We start from the raw sequence: 22,919 nt of genomic DNA on the forward strand, positions 1-22,919 counted from the left end.
TGTCCGCCGGTACCAGTCCGGCAGCCAAGCCCTTCGTAGTGTCAGCCGGTCTCCGTCCGGTAACCAAGCCACCGCTGAAGTTCGCTGGAAGCCGTCCAGTGGAAAAACCCGTCCCGAAGCCTGCCGAAACCCGTCCGGTGACCAACTCAAGCCTGACGTCAACTGGCACTCCTACAGAGAACCCGTCGGTTCTCCCTCCTGTTATGTCTGCCGGCATCCAGCGAATTGCGAAGCCTATTCCGAAGATCGAGATGTGTCCAACCAAGAAGCTACCTCCAACGACAGCCGGAATCCATCCGGCACTCAAGCAGATCCAGAGCCTGGAAGAACGAGTCCCAAGCCCGAAGATAGCCGGAACCCGTCCGGTAGTTAGAGAACCTCCCGAGAAGAAGAATTGGATCGTGGTGTTGTCGATGATAAACCAACCACCACTGGATCAGCCGCCGGTCAGCCAGACTGGTGAATGCAAGCAACTCCATTCCGACCAAAGGCCGAGGAAGCCTCCCGATGAACCATCCAAGCGATCCCGACCCAGCGAAGCCATCCCAGAGAGCGTGTCCCGAACGCGTCCACCCAACGACCCGAAGAAAGACGAGCCAGACGCCACAGGTGAGCAAGCATTCGATCTGTGGTGTGTGGATTCCCTATCCTGGCTTTGAGTGGTTCCCCCAGTCCTCCATTGAAACCCCTAACAAGTTAACCAAGTTGCCTTCCTCTACCGTCATTGAGTTGTCATTCCATACCTATGTTGAGTTCCTTATTGTTGATTGTCCTTGCCTAGCCCTGAATGAAATTCCATCCCATGAAATAGTTTCCTGTGAAGTTTGAGTCCCTTCTCCTAATAACACCTAGAGCCCATACCATAGTCTGAAACCTGATCACCTTGTGAGTTCCTGTTCCTCCGAAGATGAAGATCCTGCTAATAATCCAAGTACCTTTCCTAAATTGCCGTTGAACATTGATATGCCTCCTTTAGAAATTCCACCTGACTGAGTTTGCCTTCCTACGTGTTATGATTTGTTCCCCGGTGTTCAAAGTGAGTCCTCTTCTTCAATCTTAGATAGTTTGAAACCTCCATTCCTACGATGTCAAAGTATTCAGTCATGTATTTTACGCTTTCATTTTGAATTTTGTCCTTATGTCTCTCCTCGAGCACCTACGCTGATACCATGAATCCTTAGTTGCAAGTTCTTCCAAGATATCTAAATACAGTCCACAATAGAAACGATCCACCTCCGGTAGAATTTCAATTCCTAGCCTGAAGCATGAATCCGTCATTGTTTATCCTCCTAGTTTCTTTCTTACAGTCCACAGTAATCCTCTAGAACATGAGCTCAATTCCTGCAGTTTGAAGTCCACAGAAGTAGTTTTCCTCCTTTCCTAAAGACATAAAGTGATGCATTCAAACCTACAAAGAAGTTTTGTCCTCCCGAGCTCATAGCGTTCCCGAATAGTGAAGTCCCATTGTCCAGTTTTGAAGTTACCAAGTCCACCTAAGAAGTTTCCCTAAGTTATTCTAAAGTTGAACAATAAAGTGTGTCCACATAGCCTGCCCTAAATCCCTTTTGAAAGAATAATTCTCCTAAAAGATCAATGAAAGTTTCCTGATTGTTAGTCCTCCTGAGTTGCCATGATAGTTGCCTCCCTGTCCAAGTCCACAGTTCTACATGTTTCCACCTTTTCCGGCCCGGGAGTATGTTCGCTCCCAACGCGAAGTACCATTTAGATTTTGACCGCATCTCCCACCCAAACTAACCTCGAGTCGCCGCGAGTAATTTACGGCTCCAAACCCACTAACAATCACCCTATCACCCTCACACACACCACGTTGTTTGTGCCTGCCCACCGAGCGATGACGTAATGATTGATCATGCAAGGATCGACCGACCAACCACGCGTAGCCGCGTGTCCTTATGTGCCAGCTGACGACGACCGCACCATCGCACCACCGCCTATGTAAATGGAAGTTTTCATCATAGCCACAGCGCAGCGCATGTAGTTTTTTCTACCTCCTTCTCCTTGGAAGATTGCGTGCGCAGTGCAGAGAAAACAGTCTTCTTTCAACCACGAACCTGTACAGACGCGAAATACATCTAGTTAAGTAGTTTTTAGTGAAACCCGCCTTTTCCTCCCCAGTGGAAGCCACAGCCTTTACAGAGGCTAAAGTGTCCCCCTCCTTCCCATCGAACTATCGGTCCTGTGCTGTTCCTCCGACGGAACAGATAGAAAGCTGTTTCGCCCTTGTTAATACCCCGGACAGACATGTGATACGAGTGTGATTCTTGTACAACGGTACGCAGTATCAAGAAAATTCTAACAAGACTGATTTGAACTGAGAGAATTTTCAGTATGGCACTCATTTCAAGCGCAATTTTATACAGTGATTCATGTGTGTCATAAGTATAAGACTCAACGTAGACTTGTTCTTAAGCCACCGAATAAAATTAAACTTCTAAATGTTCTACATGTAGCGAATCAAATGTCGCTCTATATTGGCATTTATCAAAAAAAAATATTAATAATAATGCAAAGCTACCACTACTATTGCTTGGAATACATTTGCGCGGCACAGAAATATTAATTAAAAAAAAAAACAATAATAGTTAAGTACAAATATATCTAAATTGTGTGATAAACATGTTTACCTATTTTCTCTTCTTCATTTTCTTTCATTTTATTTCCAGTTAAAATCTTTACAAAAACATACATGATCCGATATCGACACATCTATGCAAAAATCGTTTGCGATAAATCAACAAAAACTGTACTAAACCCAATTGGACAACCTTCTTCTGTTTTAATTAGTTGTTAGTGATTTTAAGTACGTACTGTCTACAGCACCAACGGCTGAAAAGTAATAAATGGATAATATAAAAGCGATAAGCAGCAAAGGTAGTAAACAAGCACTTGTGTGGTTAATCATTGTTGACTAACTTCTCAGTTTGAAAACGCGTCAGGAACCACTAATATGTTTAGAGCAACCTTTAATAATATCTCTGCTTAGTCCAGTGAATAACAAGAGCAGGCACGTAGCGAATATAGAACACTCACAAATACGGAGATATCGCAATGAGTACAATCCAGGTGATTCTGGTTTTCGGGAGTTTCATCTACTACTACAATTCCATCAACAATCATCACAACTCATTATCGAGCGCAAGCAACACAACTTTTATCTCTTAAGATTTTCGCAACAAATGGCAGCGTCTTCGCAATAACAGCTACAGAAATTTAGAACTCTTTAAGAAGTAAAAAAGTGTATTGTTTAAATAGAGAATCAACGTTGTCGAATTAAGAACATTTGAACAAGGCAAACGCGCTCCGCTAAAGCTGATTTGGAACCAAATTTAAGAAAAACTGACGAAATCTAGTTTTAAAAATAATGTACATCTATATAATACATATTTATTTTATCCTAGACGAACTTAACGGAAGAAAAAATACAAAACCTCTTTGAAATCCCACAAAGTCTTCGATTTCGTTTCGTGAGAAAAGAAATTGTAAGAAAAAGAAGAGCGTGACCCTTGATAATTGTCGAAAGGCCAGTAGTGGCGACACGTATTAGACATACAACGTAGAAAACCTGATTTCTTTATTTTCGTAAACAAAGTTCAAGAAATAAGGACATAATGTAGTAATCCAGTCAGCCATGGCCAACTCAACAATACCTTGAAAAATATCGCAGAGTTTGGATTTGGACATTTCTATTCCGTTAGTGGTGTTTGTGTATATCCTAAGCCCAAAATCTTTAGGGATGCACTCTTAGTTCTACACGTTTTATACCTCCTATCAAAGCTTTTTTTCGATTACGCTTGATGGAATGCAATTTATCAAAGTGTGAATGAGTTCGCTTCTTTGTGAGGTCTAGGTGTGCGCTTTCCATTGTAATATGAAGTATTGCAGCACAAACGATTACAATTATGCGAGAAAAGAAGAAGTACCACGACGCAACCGGTTAGAACAGATCGGTTTGAACCAATTCGAAGGAGTTTGATTGGGTTTTCAAAGAAAAGATACAAATTTTGGAGACAGCATATGAAGAATTCTGATAATTCTACTAATACGGAGATAATATTAGTATTCTTGGTATGCAATTTCCTCTAAATTCCTGGTTTATATAAATTATGCGTAGCTATCAAGCTTTCTCCATATTTTCTGATTTTATTTCGTCTTACCATTAAAACACAACTAAAATAGTTTATAGTTGTTCATAGTGAAACGATATGATCCGGCCGATACAATCTATCACGGAAGTGCAGAGCAGCTGATCGACGAAGTACTGGATGGTCATGTTAAAGCTTGAATATCGGTCGTTTATTCGTTAATTAAGTAAGAGCACTATTATCTATATGGAGAAAAATGTCATTGCAATAATATACACACACAATGAAAACAATTTCAATGTTTCGACAAAACGATAAAATAATTTTAATGAAAAGCTTAGAATAAATATAATCGTAATTCTGTTTATTTTAGGCCGTACATTATTTATTTTCTTTTTTTCTTTTTAAGAAAGTACTAAATAAAAACGGAAAATCGCAAAAGAAGAACAACAAATATATTAGCGCGCTATGTAAAAGAAAATTTGTTTATACAAAAGTATAAAAAATCAATCAAGTATATTTTTAAACTGCCAGCTTGTGAGTATCAAAACAAAAATAAACGTATGAAATAATAATGCTTATAATTTGTTTTACTTCAAACGTAAAAGAAAGCGGATAATGCATTAATATTATACAAAATGCTGATTCAGTGACATCTTGTGGAGAGTCTTAGAATTCTAGAAATATAATATACTCACGAAGGACCGTTAACATCGTAACAAGTTGAAAGTGCACTTGGAATGGAAAATTGGATGGGCTAGAGCATTTCTAAGGATAGATAAAAATTACTACGTTTTCCACTTACAGCAAGTGAGTTGTGATGTTTGATACAAATGCCTAATTCCGATCGGCTAGTACAAATGTTTTCTAAAAAAATATATCAATTTATTTAATTTATTGAAACAATTCGTGGTCAAAGTGAAGCCGTTTCCAATTTCTACAACAGCGCTCGTAGTACATCCGATTTTCTCGCTATTTGCAATTTTCCTTGGTGAACCTTATATAAGAAAAAGTAAAAGAAAAAATATATTTACATCTGCGATTGAATATTATTTTCTAGAACCCAGTAAGACGAACTAAACATGTAAAAAACTATCTGAAAGTCAAAAATCCCTTGATATAAAAATGAAAACATCAATATTTAATTGTTATCAAAAATAATCAAACAAAGATCGCTACTCTGAAATTTCAAATAAAACGAGAGAAATATGATACTTCTACCATTTGTATATATCACATTCCTTGAAAATAATATACTGTGGGTGGCCCTAATTTCGTGCGGATCCAAATTTCGCTAACTGATAAGATTTAGATATCATAAAGGGTGAGTCGATAATTATTGTGCCATTATCAAACTAACATAACTTTTTTCCTACTTCACCAAAATCAACCAAATTTTGCACAGTTTCTCCATATAGTCTGATGTTTACATATAATGAATTGAGCAATTATCAGTGGGATTTCGGTCGACATAGAATAAATTTGATTAACAGTTCTCAAAAAGATGTTGTACAATCACATGCTAAAATCAAAAATCCTGGTATCGCGCCTTGGAACAATTAATGGTTATACATGATCGGATCATCTTAATGTTCGTCAATAGGTTTCATGAATGGTTGTCAGTGAAACATAAGCTTGGAGCTGGGTGGAAATCAGGCACGATGCGCATAAGCAAACCAAAGAGCTTTAATTATTTGTTTCAAGTGGAGCCTGAACATGTTCACATGGAGGGCGTTGATTGAAAATGTCGTGAATTTCACTAAAACACATCCTAAATTTGAACCTATATCAAAAAGTTGAAATACATACATATACTAAACTACTGTAAAAATTTGGTTTCATTTCGTTTAACTGTAGACATTTTGCGAATCAGTTGAAGGTAGGGTGGCACAATAATAGGAAGCAATCAGTGAAGTACTAGATTGAAAGTAGTGAGCTGGATTTTTGTATGGTGAGATGTTCAATTCTCCATTTCGGCAATGAAATGGTTCAAACAGCGTGGGTATTATGATTTCTTGACTAATTTGATGCTGTTTGAGCAAAAGTTTGGGTAGCTGTGTTGTTGAAGTTGCATGAAATAAATAATACAACAACAAAGTTACCCGAACTTTTGCTCAAACAGCATCAAATTAGCCAAGACATCATATAACCCACGCTGTTTGCACCAATTCATTGCAAAAATGGAGAATTGAGCATCTCACCATACAAAAATCCAGCTCACTACTTTCAATCTAGTACTTCACTGATTGCCTCCTATTAACGACTCACCCTTTAATCATAGAACTAATTGTTCAATTGCCCAAATTTCACTTTATCTATTATAATAATACCTGAAGTAAAATATGTACAACTGAATAATTAGTTCTTTAAATTTTACCAGTTAGCTAAATTTGGACTCCCACGAAATAAGGGCACCCCATGGTGCTTTCTATAACTTTGAGCAACAGTGTTGTTGTTTTCTCCATTTCTTGCAACATAAACAACATAGTTATCCAAAGTTTTGCTCAAACAGCATCAAATTAGGCAAGGAATCATAATACCCACGCTTTTTACACCATTTCATTGCAGAAACGGAGAATTGACTTTCTCACCATACTAAAATTCAGCTCATTACTACAAATGTAGTACTACACCATAAGTGTCCCATAGTTAAAATATCTCAATTCTGTTTTTAAAAGTGTTGTTATGGTGTTTACGATATCTTGAAAAAACTAGTGGACCGATTTGAAAATTTGTTCATATTGCAAATCTTGAAATACTGAATGGCCACTTTTACAAAAAAAAAAACCAAAATTAAAATCCACGTTGAATGTATATAAACGTCGTTGTTATATTGTAAAAACTTGAAACAAAGCATTTTTTAAGTCAAATATGCTTTTATTTATGAAAGGGAACCGTTCAGCACAACCACAGAGAAACAAACGTAACCCCCGTAACCCTTAGAAGAAAATTAGTCACGAAAACGTAATCGCCCAATGCTAAATTTATTTTGTTTGGCAGGTTGCAGTAGTGAGCAAACGTCAAACATGAGCAAAAAAGATATCAGCGCAGCGAGTGGTCAATCGTCTTACTACCGAATATTTGAATCAGCTGTTGAAAAGGTGATTGATGGGAGGCGAGCAGTGTGTGACGTCTGTTTCTCTGTGGTACAACGGCACTTTTTTTAAATTTCGAGATAGTCGCATTTGAGATGAAGCATCCGAGAATACATGGCTTCTGCAATAGCAGACTTGAAATCTTACAGACATTTTCAAGAGCACTAATCTTGAAAATTTGAAAACTGATAACCTGATTTGAAATATTTGCCTCTTTCTGCAAGTGAGCAAATGCAGCGTGGTTTTAATGCAATTGCAAAATTGCAAGTACCGTCTACCCCCGTTGGTTTGAACGACACCTCATGCAAACCAACGGGCATTATAATTTGAACTTCTAGTTACCCTGTGGGTATCGAAAAACACACTGATGGTAACCCTTTTGCTGTTTTGTTTGGATTCTGTGTTCCATTTCACCCCGTTCCATGAGCAGAATGACGTTCGAACCATTTTTAGTTTGAACGATGTGCAGATTAGCGGGGGTCAAATTAAAAAGTGCTTCTCGAAGTCATCCCTAACGGGCGTACCACGAAAGTAAGGAAGAGAGAGAATGAGTTTTTATTGGGTCGATCCCCACATCACCCGAGGAACCACCTCTTGGGAATCTGTTGCAGATTATCTCATTCTATAAAAAAAAAAAAATAAAAAGTGTACAGATTAGATGCGGTCAAACCAACGGGGGTAGACGGTATATGCAACCAATACCCGATTACACTGAAACCTCCATTTAAGTCGATGCATGGCTGATCGAAAATAATTTTTACCGTACTGGCAATGACTACACTATACAGTTTTATATTTTTTGACAAATCTCCTTTGTCATGCGAAGTGTTAAAAATATAAAAGTCCATAGTTTTGTCATTGCCTGCATGGTAAAAATTATTTTCGATCAGCCATGCATCGACTTAAATGGAGGTTTCAGTGTATGCAGGCAAATTAGCGCATGAGTATGCACACTAAGATCAGCTCGGTATTTTCCCCATCTTTTTACTGAGTTCTCAACAGCAGATTTAACTCGGTACGCTCGGTTATCTCTTTTGCTGAATACTCTGTAAATAAGTTAACGAGCTCTGCAAATAAAGTGTCAAAAATTACAGATGAACGGTAAATATCGTTACTGATGAACGGTAAATATTGATTACCGAGTGTGCCGAGTTAAATCTGCTGTTGCAAACTCAGTAAAAAGATGAAAAAATTACAGAACTCAGCGAAAATTTTACTGAGCTGGAAAATCAGAATCTTAGTGTGTGTGCTCTAAATTGTATTGCGCATTGCCCAGTTAAAAGTGCGACGAGGAAGTGCGGAATCTCAAATAAAAGTGTGATTTGGTGTCAGATCGTTTCGGTGTCTTCACCGCACTTATTCATTAGCTCATGATGGATAAGTGCGGTGAAGACACCGGAACGATTTGATGCAATATCGCACTTTTATTGCGGAGATTCCACCTGTTTAGACTCCTGCGCGAAAATTAGTTGCGTGGATTTTTCTTGCGTGGGCCCACAGATATAAAACCAGACCGCGTCCTGGTGAATATTTTACGCTGTGTTGTTCGGTACACATTTGGTGATAGTTTTGCATTGTAAACAAACATTTATAACGCACCTACGCTGAAAATGAGCCTAATCATTTATTCGCGTCGGAATCTACAAATCTTCGCAACAGGCAATATTTAAGATTCCGCACTCTGTCGCAGTCCAGTTAGCAATGCAATAAACTATATGTGTCGCTGCTGTATGGTGCCCACGATGGTGCCTCATCAAAAGTATAGGGTACTGCAAGCACCTGATCTAACCTCACTTTGTCTGACAGTTCAGCGAGCTTGTTTACAAGGTGTTTGAAATTTTAACGAGCGGCGAAAATTGAATTTACGTTTTCCGTCCCGAATCCATTATGATACGGAAATATCGATCATTTTCATATCTACTAGTACACAACCAATCGTCTAATTGGTTGCATGGCCGATTTGTAACATTCTTAAAAGTGGACGCATAAGCGTCACGTTTCATTGGAAATCCTATGGAACTATAAAATCGCTCTAAAACAAAAAATAGTGATCAAGTTAAAAATTGGTTGATGTTAGAACACGATTCAGCACTTATACTTCATAGTTGAGACAATTGACTTTTTTCGAACTTTGGACGCAATTTTCTCGATTGTCTGTTTTTGCACATGGGACATTTATGCGTCCACCGGCAGAAAAGATGTTTACAAAGTTCTTACAGATAGATTAACACGGGAAATCTGAACACAAACCACTACCACATAGGAATTTGGATTGGTCAATTGATTTTCACGGGTTATTGGACGCTACCTCCTGTCAAAATTCATTCATAAAATGGGCTCGTCTCTCTCTCTCTTCTTGGCGTAACGTCCTCACTGGGACAAAGCCTGCTTCTCAGCTTAGTGTTCTATGAGCACTTCCACAGTTATTAACTGAGAGCTTCCTCTGCCAATGACCATTTTGCATGTGTATATCGTGTGGCAGGCACGAAGATACTCTATGCCCAAGGAAGTCAAGGAAATTTCCTTTACGAAAAGATCCTGGACCGACCGGGAATCGAACCCGTCACCCTCAGCATGGTCATGCTGAATACCCGTGCGTTTACCGCCTCGGCTATATGGGCCCTCGTAAAATGGACTATATAAATAAAAACCAGCGGGTCCCGACTGTACTTTTTTCAGCACAGTGTAAATATTGAATTCCTCTTTCATATCATTTCGTGTTGTCATTCGTTCCATTTCCATTCGTTCCGTTCACGGTCTGTCTTCCGTCAGAATTTGTATTTCTGTCAGTCTCTGTTGAGTTTTCGTCGTGGATGCATCGTCTCTCTCGGAGTGTTTATAACGTGTGACGACGCGGAGTGTGAAAAGTAAAAAAAAGATGTAGCTTTTGTTGCATTTTGGCAAATTAAATTATTACTTGCAAAGTAATCATAATCTTAAGCGCAAATATCTCTTAATTGGTTCTAGCGGGTAAACATAAGAAATTGATACTACGCCGTAGAAGTGAGAGCCGTGTGTACGTGCAGGTGAAATTTTGCCTAAAGCAAAAATTTTTATCGGCTGTGCTAGTGCAAATAAAGAAAGTGAAGGATTTTTCCAATAAAATCCTACCCAGCAGAGGTGAATAACAGTGCTTCCTGTGCAGTTTCCTAGCAGCCGCATTATCTTCGGGAGTTGGTTGATTCTGTGTGCCTTCGGCAGAAATCTTGACGGCGGAAAAGAGAAAAAGAAATCAAAATGGCGCGTCATCGTATGTGTTTTATCGTTTTGACAATGATGCTGGTGTGTCTTCTTTATGGATCGGCTGCCCAGGCAGCCGCTGCCGTTCGACACGGATTTCCACCGGACATCCTTTTTGTGGACTACGAGAGACAAGGCCCGGAGCGATCATTCGTGATTAACAGATTTGCGGATGAGAGTGGAACCGATGGTTTGAATGGATTCAATCGAATGAAACGTAGCGCTGACGGAACGGGAGGGTCATCGGCCACTGGATCAGCAGCATCCTCGTTGACAGCGGCGGGGAAGGATAGCAAAAATTCCGTTCGTCCAGTAATCGAGGCGAAGGTAAGATATTGTTTTTTCTTTACTTTGAATAGGTATCAACGTTTGTTTTGTAATTTACTTTGAAAAGTTCAAAAACTGATTGGCTTTATTTAAACAACGAAATACTTAATGCAAATGTAAAAAAAATGTCAAATTGTTTTTATTTTACAAACATTAAAAAAATCTAATGTTTGTTCTTTTAACCTAATTAAACATTTCCAACTACAGGTTACCGTTTCACAGAATAAATAGGGTGTTGTACCATTTAGGCAGGTGTACCTATTTTGGGCACTTGCCGCTATAACTAAGTCAATTTCAAACGGATTGATTTGAATGTTTGTATAGAGTTAGGCACGTACAGTATCTTACTCTATACAAAAATTCAAATCAATTGGTTTGAAATTGACTTAGTTATAGCGGAAAGTTCCCAAAATAGGTACACCTACCCAAATGGTACAAGACCCTACAATACAATTAATGGATACCTAATGAACTAAATGAAAAAAATGTCACTACATATTATAATAAGCTAACGAATAAATACATATACAAATACAAACTATGAAGTATAATATGATGTAGTTAGCGCCAAATGCTGAAAGTCTCTGAAATAAAGACAAATCAATCAATCAAAATGTAGTTAGTTATTCCTTATTAGATCAAAAGGGATATTAATAACAGTTCCTGAAATAATTTTGGGTGAATTTGTCCACATATCAAGTTTGTGCACATTTCATCATTTAGTAAGACTAAATTATTAATTTTGCTGTCGTATTTCTTTGAGAAAGTCGAGATATTCCAGGTAAAACAAAGTTTCATTCGAAATTGTGGATTCCTCCAGAAAACAATTTAGCTGTTATGTTTTGTTGAGTTTGGCATAAATTATCGCAATTTTAATATTTTTAGAACAAAGTTTCAAGCAATTATTTATGTTAATAGTATCCATTGAAAACATTGTCGTCAAAATTATGAAACTTGTATGATATAAATCTTTAAGATTTAAGAAACTATTGATATCACAAATAAATTCACCGCAATATCCACACACATTCCATTTAAAAGTATCGCATTGTAAGACAATAGCCTCATGGAGAATTGTTGTACAACGAAATTCTATAAGAACTTTGAGAGTCATCTCCGGTGATCCCCAAGAACAATGTGGCAAATGCACGCTTTTCGGAACTTTTTTTTTAATAATTTTTGCGATGATTAGAAAAATTACAATATATATCGAGGAAAAATGGGTTAATTTTTTAATTCCATACATTTTGTATGGGATGAACAATTGATGAAAATTTTTGAGCTTCATTTACTCAAACGTGTTTTTTGTCACGCAGCAAAGGAGTGTATGCTTCTAATCTTCTTAATTGATATTATAAAGTTGAATGAGAGTTATGAGCGAAGAGTGACCAAAATAGGACCCCCAGCTCAAATGATGTCGCATCCTGTAATAAACATTTCCATCTCAGACGAATCGAACGCGTGTTCTTCGAAATTGTGTATAGTCGATGGTACCATTCAATCAGCAAACAGTCAATAATAAACGCATTATCTATTGCTTTGTTCAGTTTTAATACCATTCACTACACGTACTCATCTGTGTAAATATATGCGGCTTACAGGGTAGGTACATACTGATTGACAAGTGTGCATCTGCAATATGCCAATCCAGTAATGTGTGGTATCGGTTAATCGGGACAACGAGCGGATTTAGATGTGGTCAATGCACTTTGTATTATCATTCGACTGCAGTGCACTTTGTTATCACTGAGTTGTATGTAAGATTATTTGATAAAATGTAAGATTAATTATGGTAAATTTTAAACTGCGTTTTTGGGCTCTTCAAAGAAAGTCGAATAGCTAATCCGTAATTTATGCATCCAATTTAGCTGTAAAATTTTGATTGGATAATTTGTGTGAGTATATCTATTGTGTTTTTGCCTGTTCCACAATAGAAAAATGTGATGGCAGAAAAATAAAGTTTCCATTCGAGGAACAAGGAAAATACCCACGGGAAAAAACCCTGGTTGAAGATAAAGACCCCGTTGCAGTGGAAACACAGGGCCAAAAGAAATTCAACTATATAATTTAATTTCAGTTACAACCTAGACATGGTGTTTTATTATTATTTATTGTTATGTGCTGAAAAAAAAAAAATAAAACAACTACATACAGTTTGCTGTATTCGATGTTTGCTTCCTCCCCGAATTCCTTTTTAAAAGTGCCGCGGCCTTATTTTTGACCTCGATGTTCCAAAGAAAACCATTAAATTTTGTGTGTCCAGTCCGGTACCCAATAATATTCATAACCGTGTATTTTATTCCGTTGCCTTAAATTATATTTAGCCTGTTACACCGATCTGACAGCAAAGGACTTAACATAAATTACGTAATTCGGTACCGAGGATTGTTGACAATCTGCGAACTTGACTGCGGAAAAAATCGCAACCATGACGCCGCTGGAAGCCCTGCCGAGATGATTCCACTTCCCTATCCCAATCAGCAATCGCCACTCTTTTTACTCCATTTAGGTGTATAAAATTCTACATTCTTCTTTCAATATGCCTCTGTCTGCTTGCAATCTCTTCCAACAACTCGACCTACCGACGACTGTCGTAGCTGAAGGATCGACACTACAAATTTTCCATCAGAAACTTTATACTGAACTGAGATCCCCAGAAATTTGATTGTAGGTGAAATTGGTTGAGTGATAGCATATGAAATCTTGAAATCTCGATAAGAATAATTTTTAGAACCTTTCGCAGCGATTTTTTTACGAGTTCTTCAACTAATTGTTCACGATATTTTAAGTAAATTGATTTTTATTTAAAACATACTGTCCCGAAAAACGTCGTAATACCTGCATACTACGTTTTTGACATACAGGGAGCCGCCTTTTCCATTTCTTGGTCAGCATTTTCTTAAAATCTTTTTTTTTTAACGAGATTTCTAGCCCTAGGCTAGTTAATCTCGGGGCGCACGCTGGTACATAATACTGATGGATTTTATAGAGACATATCTGATTGGGGATTCGTCCATATATATCGCCAGGAACTCCAAGAATTACTTCAGGAGCTTCTCCGTGAATGTCACTAGAGATTCCTTCGAGATTTCATCCGGAATTTTATCCGAGAATTCCTCCACGAATTGCTCCGGGAGTTTCTTCAGAATTTTTTCTAGCAAGTTCTTCCGGGAGTTCCTCCAAAAGTTTATGTGAGAGTTCCTCCGACCCAGCTAACACAAAGTCCTATATGATGTTGAATAGGATGCTAAAGTGGAGGCCATATGCGTACCTGCTTCCATTTAACCGCGTGTAAAGTGTGCGTATATCGCCTCCACTTTTGCATCCTATTCAACATCATATATGATCGTGTGTTGACTGGAGAGTATTCCTCCTGGAGTACCTTCAAGAGTTCTCCAGGAATTTGCCCAGAAAGTTCTCCCAGGAGTTTCTCCAAAAGTTCCTGCAGGAGTTCTACCGGGATTTATTAAGACCTTGATACAAGATGAAAAAATAATAATAGATAAAATAAAAACAAAAACATAAACAAAGAATCTAATCTTGAAGAAATTTCCACAGGTATTCCAGAAGGTATATTTAGACAAATTACAGGAAGAATTCATGAATGATTTTTCGAAAGTGTTCTTAATAAAAACCCTATAAAATTCTTTCACGAATGAATCACGAAGAATCTCCGGATGAGTTCTTGAAGAATTACTGCTTAGGAAAATTTCTGAAGAAATCCTTACAAGGATCCTCTAAGAAATCACTTGAAAAATACCCGAAGAAATACTTGTACGAATTTCCGAATGATACTCAGAAGGAACTCACGTAGGAATCTCTGCAGGTATTGCCGAAGGAATTCCTGGAAAAGAGAGTTAAAAATTCTAGGGAGATTCCCGAGAAAAATCCCTGGAGGAATTCACTAAGAAATCTCTGGGTAATTTCCAAAGAAAGCTTTAGAAGAATCTCTGAATGAACTCTTGAAGGAATCCCTGGAAAATCAACGAAGAAATCCATACTAGGATTCCTGCAGTAATTCTTCGGAATCCTGGAGGTAGTTCCGAAGAATTACTTGAAGGATTTAACTCTCCTAAGATGTAAGGTTTTCCGCACCACGATGGCGTAGTGTACGTTCAACGTGCATATCTGACTCATATTGACCCCAACATCCTACTAGGGTTAAGGAATGACAGGGGGAATTTTTGAAGGAATCCCTAAATGATTCCGTAAACGAATCTCTAGGGGAAATCCATTAAAGAATTCTAGGGGTAGTTTTTGATGAAACTCTTGGAGGGTTTTCGGTATGGCATGGACATCTGATACACACGGTGGACAAACGAACAAACATGCAATCTATGTGGAGGCTCGTGGCTGTGTGGTTAGCTTCACCTAGCGTATAACTGTTGGTATAACCGTACCATGGCATGGGGTGAGGGTTCAATTCCCGCTCCGAGTGATGAAACTTTTCGTATAAGAAATGTTTCTTTCTCGTATCCACTGGTGCTAGTAATGTGTGTCGTGTCCGTTGTCTAGTGATAAGTTTAGTTCGGTCTGTACATCTTCTAGCTGAAAACGGTGTCCGTATCTATGTATACTAGAGCCACGTGGCTGTATAATTCGAGATTTTGTGATTGATTTCCTGGCAGCGATCGAAGTCACTTAACAGCTTTGCTGAAGATTGTACCTCCCTACCTGGCGTGAATTTATTGATGCATCTCACCAAACTTGTACCGGAAGTAACTACGCACACTAGCGCCACATGACATGATGATATTTATAACTATGCAATTCACCACCACGAAGTAGTTGTTGTTCTAAACAACTTTGTTGAAGACATGCTGCTAGACGCATAATTCCATTCGGATTTTCTCGAGCACTAATCAGAAGACCCATCAAATAAGTTGATCTCTTTGTTTGCTTACTCACAGTGAACAAGTAGATGCATTCTCAGACCAATGAGCTGGATGGGTCTTAGGGTTTATGCTCGAAATAATGAGAGCAATTCAAACAGGTAATACATTCGAAGAATTTCTGTATTCTAGGAATTCTTCCGGGAATTCCTCCAGGTATGCTATCAAGAATTCCTTCGGGAGCTTCTTCGTGAATTTCTCCAGATATCGCTCCGAGAATTCTTCCATGAGTTCCTCCGGGCAATCCTCCGAGAGTTCCACCGGGATTTTTCCCAAACATTTCTCCAGGAATATTTAAAGGAAGTTCTCCTAAGAGTTCTACTAAAATTTCCTGCGAGAGTTCCTCCGAGAATTCATCCAGGAATTATCCCAGGAAGTCCCTCCGAAATTTCCTCTAGGAGTTCCTCCAAAATATATTCCGGGAGTTGCTTCAGAAATTCTTCCGGAAATGCTTTCAAAATTTCCTCCAGGAGTTCCTCGGAGATTTCCTTCGGGAATTCCTCTGAGAATTCCTACAGGAAATCTCCCAGGAAATTCCTGCGGGAGTTTCTCTGGAAATTTCCCCAGCAGTTCCACCGAGAGTTTCTCCAGAAGTTCCTCATGGAGATCCTGTATAAGTTCCTCCGGAGTGCGGGAGTTCCCCAAGACTTTTCCCAGGAAGTTCCTCTGATAGTTTCCGGGAGGAGCTCTTGGAGGAATTTTCGGATGAATTTCCGGAGGAACTCCCGGAAGGAATTCCTTGAGAAAATCTTTTGTGGAGGAATTCACGAGACTGGAGGAACTTTCTAATCAACTCATGGCGTTTTGCCCGGAGGTATTCCTAGAGGAACTCCTGGAGGACTTCTACGACGAACTCCTGGAGGACTTCTCCGAGGAACTCTCGGAAGAACTCCTGGAGAAATTCCGGGAGGAACTCCCTGAGTGATTCTCGAAGGAAATCCCGGAAGAAGGCCAAGAGAAACTCCTTAATTACTTTCTGGAGGAATTCGTGTAGGAATTTCCGGTGGAATCTCGGAGGAATATTTAGAGGAATTTCCGGAAGAATTCCTGGAGGAATTTCCGAAGGAATTCCTAGAGCGGAGTGTGTTTGTTGTCAACATATATATAGCTTAGGACAAAGCGTTTGTTTTTTCGTCTGGTCCGTTTTGCATACCCTGCTTCTTAAGCTATTTTTGGATTATAATGCAAAATCTCATGGAAATTATGAACGGTTTCCTGATTTAGAAAAAAAATTCAGCGGAATACTTAAACAACAAAAGTTTCGAGAGAGATCGATCTTTTCGATCTTTTGACATGCAAAAGCCATGTAAGGACATGTAAGGAAACCATCAGTAATCTCATGAATTCAAACATTCTGAAGAGAATATGGGAACAATCTGAGGATGAATCCAACACGGACAAAACAGCTAATAGACTGTGGTCGCGAATTTTAAATTCAAAGTGAAGATGTGTATATCGATGCAACACCTTGAATTTTTGAGAGCACAAATCTGAATAATCAAATAACGATTTGTTGGCTTCGTTATATTTTTAAGACGATTGTTGTTGTATGTGTATTGTTATAGGTTCCTAAGAAAGTTACTACGTTGTTGATGATCTTTCAAACTTGAAAAATTGACCAAGATCTAAGGCCCTAACAATTGCAGTACAAAAACATGATAAGGTGTTGGTGTGCACTAAAAAAATGTTATCAAAACAGGGTGAGTTGTTGATGGCTGAAGCAAAATCGATAAGGAGTTATCATTTGAACAGGATGGTATTGTGTTGTTTACTGTAACACTACTGCAGCTGCAAAAGATAGCTAGTATGACGCACATATTATATTTATTTACCTACGACGAAGTATGTTGACTGGTAAACAATTGGTAAAAATATTTCAAAAAAAATATATAGATTTAATATGAAATCTCGAGTAGTAAAGAATATCAAAGCATTACAGCATTTAACAGCGATTTCGAATCAAATCCATTTTTGTTTTTTTATGGCACTCCCTTTATCAGCTTTTTTATTTGCAAAGCAACGATTTTTTCTCCAAAATCCTTCAGCTTACACTACCCGTCATAAGTACGGACTCACAAAAAGTATTGCAACAATATTGCATCACCCTGACTCACCTCAATGTCTTCAAAACCTTAGGACTTACAAAGATGCTGTCTTCAGCAAAGTTATTCAGAAGCCCAAAATCAACAACTTTTCTGAAGGCGGCATTTTTGTAGGTGTTCTGGTTTTTAAGATATCTAGGTGAGTCAGGGTGATGCAATATTGTTGCAATACTTTTTGTGAGTTCGTACTGATTGATTTGATTTATCTTTATTTGAGACAGAGAAGTTGTTATAGAGATGCGCGAAGAGGATTTAGGTTATGTTTATTTACATCATGCCCAATAACAATCAATTTTTGCGGTGAATAAAATTATATTTTAGCGTGCGTGTTAATTTGATCTGCCCATAAGATGTCAAGCATATAAGTGACGTCATGCTTTGCACTAACACACTTTCATGTGCTTTCATGTTGCGCTTTGTTTCCCATGTTTTTCTATTTCCTTGAATTTGCTCGATTGGGACCGCGTTTGACGGTTCAATTGGAACCTTTGGTTTCAGTCTTCGCGCATCTCTATAACAACTTCTCTGATTTGAGAGACTTTCAGCCCTTAACTGGTTCGTCTCTGTGAGTCCGTACTTATGACGGGTAGGGTAAGTGTGCCCATCGTTGTGGTATTAAGGTAAATTCATTTTAAAAACAATGATCGTACCATCTAATGAAGGGTTGCAAAACGTTAGTTGGCAGTTTTCTATCCAAATTTGCTTGGAAAAATATAAAAACTATCGTTTCTCTCTGTTTTCGATCATAAATCGCTTACCACAACATTAGGCACACTGTTCCTATTATGGAGGTAAAATTTAATTTTGGTTCCTATTGTTGTGGTATCTCATTGAAATCATATGGGATACCGCAACATTAGGAACAATACCGCAACAATAGGAACACAGCAGCCAAAAATTTAAGGAAATTTTTTTTTAAATAGGTTTTTGGGCAAATCTTAAGCACACAAATGGTACAATCTCATAATTTAAGCATAATACATCTATTAAAAATGGCTTTTGGTAACATTTCAGTCGAAAAAGTGCTCAATTGCCACTACCGTAACATTAGGTACTACCACAACGATGGGAACAATTACCCTAGTGTACATACAACTGGCACGACTTAGCGTTCTTTGTCCAGTAACGTATGTGACCATTCAGGTTGCAAATAGAATTCTAATTCAAAATATCACATTGCCATCAAGTTGCGAAAAAGTGTACCAAGAAGCCGTGACATTGCTAATATATTTACGCTCTTCGAAAGTGGATCACGGTTTTACTCGGCTAACAAGAAACCACAGTGCGTTGGTACCGATGGTACTAATGCAAAAATACAACAACAGGTTCGTCATCAGTGGTTTCGTTGGTTGGTCGTTGTCGATGCCGTCTTCATTGGGATGAGATAGCAAAAACACAGCTGTTGTAAATGTTTTTATTTTGTCGCAGTTGCTTTGCCTTCGTTCGCGTTCAAACGTAGACTCGTCATTACTGATGTGTTATTTATACCTTTTAACAAACACATAGCATTCATGTGTTGTTCCAAATAAGCCGCTCTCTGCGCAATATGTTTGTAGGGGCTCTCATCAGTCTATCAGAGGAAGGTGTTGATGACCTTTTTTGCCGTCACACAATGTCACGTTCGGTAGCAGGATGACAGTTTACGTCTAGGTGCTCATATGTTTATTATGCGTTTCAAATACGGGTTGAAATATTATTCTAGGACATGCGCCCTTTTTTGATCTCGCCCGAGCAGAAGAGAATAACAACAGCATAACAAAATGCGTTATTTTGGCAAAATAACTGCATAATGGAATTAGTTATTTTTATGTTATTAACATAACATATTGAGTTATAAACTTGTCTGTCATAAGCGGCAAAATAACAAGTCACACAACAAAAATTTGTTCCTGGAAAATCAATTTAATAACATGTTTTGTTAGTGTCAATAACAACTTAATAACAGTGAATTTGGGAAATATTTCAACAACAAGTTTTGATATTAAAGAGTTATTGATAACATCCCGAAAGCAAGATTAGTTATGATATCAAACAATCGGAGGCGATATGCGTACACTTTACCCGTGGTTAAATGAAATCATGTACGCATATGGCCTCCACATTAGCATCCTTTTCTACATCATACAGTACTGGCCAAAATTATAGGCAATGCTCATGATACTGTGTTTAGGTTGATAAATCTCCCTTTTAGATAGCTTTATTCAAATGCAATTGTTTTAGTATTATTGTCTATTGACTACATATTAACAATACAACGTTGTTTACTCCAAACGATTATCAACATAGAAACACTAATTAAAATCTTGAAATTGGTCAAAAACTGTCTGGCCAAAATTATAGGCACTATGTTGACCTACTAAAGAAGGTATGATGTCCTGTCTCAGAAACTTTTTATCGTCGAGGTTATAATACTTTCACGAGCCTTAAATATTCTTTTAGCACGGTTTGGAATCGGGATCATAAGTTTATGCCATTGGCGTTTGGTGAATTTTGAACAAATATCTATGAAAGCTACAACGAATACCTGGCGATTTTTAGTTTGATAGTTTTACAACTTCTGATCAACATACTTCAAGTGTTCTCAATACGATTGTTGTCTAGGCTAGTTGACGATCAAGCTAGGACAGAAATTCCATGGCTTTGAAACCAATCAATTGATATTTCACCTTGTGATATGAAGCATTCTCTTCATGGAAATACCAGTTATCATCATTATAACTGAAGTTCTCATCAAAGTGTTTATCCTAGACTACAGGTATAGTTTTGATATATTGTTTGGCATTCAGCATAACCCCAGATGATATCAGGGGATCAATATCTTTAATAAAAATCATCCCCATAGACTGTTACTACCCCAGCCCCTTGCAGTCGTGTTTGGATGCTGAATAGCATATTGCGTTATTCTACTCTCCACCTTACAGACACCCCATATTCCAGTAAATTTCTTCAAAAAGGATAAAATCGCTGAATACAGCATGGTACCGTTGTATTTGGCTCCAATGGGCATGTTTTTGGCTCCCTTCGAGGCGTTCCTAATTTACTTGTTGTCTTAGACTGAAAACCGCTTTTTTGAGTAGCTGTATAACTAATAACGGAAAGTGGGACTGGATACTAACAGTGTGTGAGACTGCATTTCTTCAATAGAAACTGGACTGCCGGTTTCATAGAAAGATAGATTGAATTCCATTAGGTATATCAGAAACATTTCCAATGTCCACGAGAAATATCTCAATAAGAACTTTAGTTGTAATGATGGTTACAGGTATTTTGAACAAGCCAACGCTTCATTTCACAATTCAAAATTAATCAATTTCAATGCCATACAACAAAACTTACCCATTAAAATACCTGGGAGTTCATATTCTGGATGGCTTGCCCACTAACCTACACTTAAAGCCTTTTGGAAACGTATGGAGGGCATTTATTATTAACTGCAAATTTATAAACTAGAAATTACAAGTATCTCGAGATAGCTATCATTGACATTTGATAAAATACACCCAAAATCAAACTTACAAACCAATGATCTCGATTCTAAACAATACTAACACCTCTGCTAAACAGAATATTTAAGGATCCTGCTGATGTTATTGCTAATGTCTGAGATAGAACATCAAACTTTCTTAGGAAGGTCGATAAAGTGCCTATAATTTTGGCAAGACAATTTTCGACCAAATTCAAGATTTGAATTCTTTCTCCTTCGTTAAGTTTTGCTTGATGTTTGAAACAATGCAATTTTATTTCGTGATCAATAAACACTTATATTCGAATAATGGCATTTGAGTTAAGCTAACCCGAAGAAAGGTATATCGAACTATGCATCGTATCATCATCACTGCCTATAATTTTGGCCAGTACTGTATATGACTTCGTGTTGGCTGAGAATGCTACACATATTTAGACTAGCATGTAAGAATGGCGGAGCAATCATTGCGAACTTCAGTTTCTCTCTTCTCTCATAGGCGTATTTTCAACTATTCATCTGATCTTTTACCACAAATAGGGAGATCCGACTCCTCTGGAACGACAAGGAAAACATGTGAAAATATAAAATATTTCTCTTATATTTTCAGCATTCGAATTTCGGTCCCCATACAGAGTACCTCGGATCATTATCATCGTTTGACGAATTCTTTTCAAGATTACGGCTCAGCTATGGATTATTTCCGGAAGAGGCTTTATTTAGCTTTAAATATTGTTTATAATGTTTTTCGAAAAGATAAAGAGGTTTTGTGCCTTTTTGAGAACGATTTCACGCATAGTTTTCGAAATCACTCAAAGGGGTTTTCCCTCTTCCCAAATTTATAGTTAAAAATAAATAAATAAATAAAATATTTCTGAAGCATAACTCGTGAAATACTGTAAATAACGTTGTTGAATGACGTATCAGAAGGCCGGTTCCAGAGGCATGTTATCCTTCATTTGGGACATTTGTGCCATTAAAAATATACATTTTAAATATATACATTTTAAACACATTTTTGCTGTATAAGAATGGAATGAACCATTCTTAAGCAAACTTTAGCTTAAGGCGAAAGTAGAAGCATTTCCTCATTTTTTTTTTTTTGATTTTTTATTAAATAACGAAGCAATATTTTTAAAATCGGTTTTCGTGCACATGTAGAGTATGGATCAGGGTATCTTCTGAATTTTTTACGCTGTAGAAAATGTTTTTCGTTTTTGCAGAAACCATTTTTTAGAGAAATTTTGTTCAAAAATGGTTTCTGCAAACACGAAAAACATTTTCTCTCGCGTAAAAAAATCAGAAGATACCCTGATCCATACTCTATATGTGCACGAAACCCAATTTTGAAAATATCGCTTCGTTATTTAATAAAAAATCTAAAACGAAAAAGTGAGGAAATGGATCCAGTTTCGCCTTATGAAACTGTTGTTCAGTTACTTCTGTTCCGTCGGATAGCATAAAGTATTTGTACACTCTCAATAATACAATAATAATCAAACTTGTTCCACAACAAAATGTAATACTGAAATGTTATGTAATGGCTGTATACCAATAGCTTGGTCATAACAAAATAAGATTGTCCAACAAAACATGTTATGGAAACGTAATGCCTTGATAATACAATAATAACAAAACGAGATATAAAAACAGGTTTTGTAATTTCGTAGTTATTAATTTGATATTCCCCTCTGCTC

The 22,919-nt window shown here is 37.6% G+C and overlaps 2 protein-coding genes across 7 annotated transcripts in view; both read left to right on the top strand.

Moving 5' to 3' along the window:
• Positions 1-5,315, top strand: part of LOC109399010 (spectrin beta chain) — a 73,830-nt gene extending 68,515 nt beyond the window's left edge. For all 6 annotated transcript variants that reach the window (XM_062859505.1, XM_062859502.1, XM_062859504.1 and 3 more), the window contains one exon: positions 2,685-5,315. In XM_062859505.1, the coding sequence (XP_062715489.1) occupies positions 2,685-2,688 (4 nt within the window). In that variant the 3' untranslated portion in view covers positions 2,689-5,315. The remainder of the gene's footprint in view (positions 1-2,684) is intronic.
• Positions 5,316-9,977: 4,662 nt separating this feature from the next.
• The window catches only part of LOC109398993 (sortilin-related receptor), a 51,913-nt gene continuing 38,971 nt past the window's right edge, over positions 9,978-22,919 (top strand). Inside the window, exon 1 of the mRNA XM_019671444.3 lies at positions 9,978-10,765. Coding sequence (XP_019526989.3) covers positions 10,436-10,765 — 330 coding nt within the window. The 5' untranslated portion in view covers positions 9,978-10,435. The remainder of the gene's footprint in view (positions 10,766-22,919) is intronic.

Source organism: Aedes albopictus, chromosome 3, assembly GCF_035046485.1.
Source record: "Aedes albopictus strain Foshan chromosome 3, AalbF5, whole genome shotgun sequence".
Taxonomy (NCBI): Eukaryota; Metazoa; Arthropoda; class Insecta; order Diptera; family Culicidae; genus Aedes; species Aedes albopictus.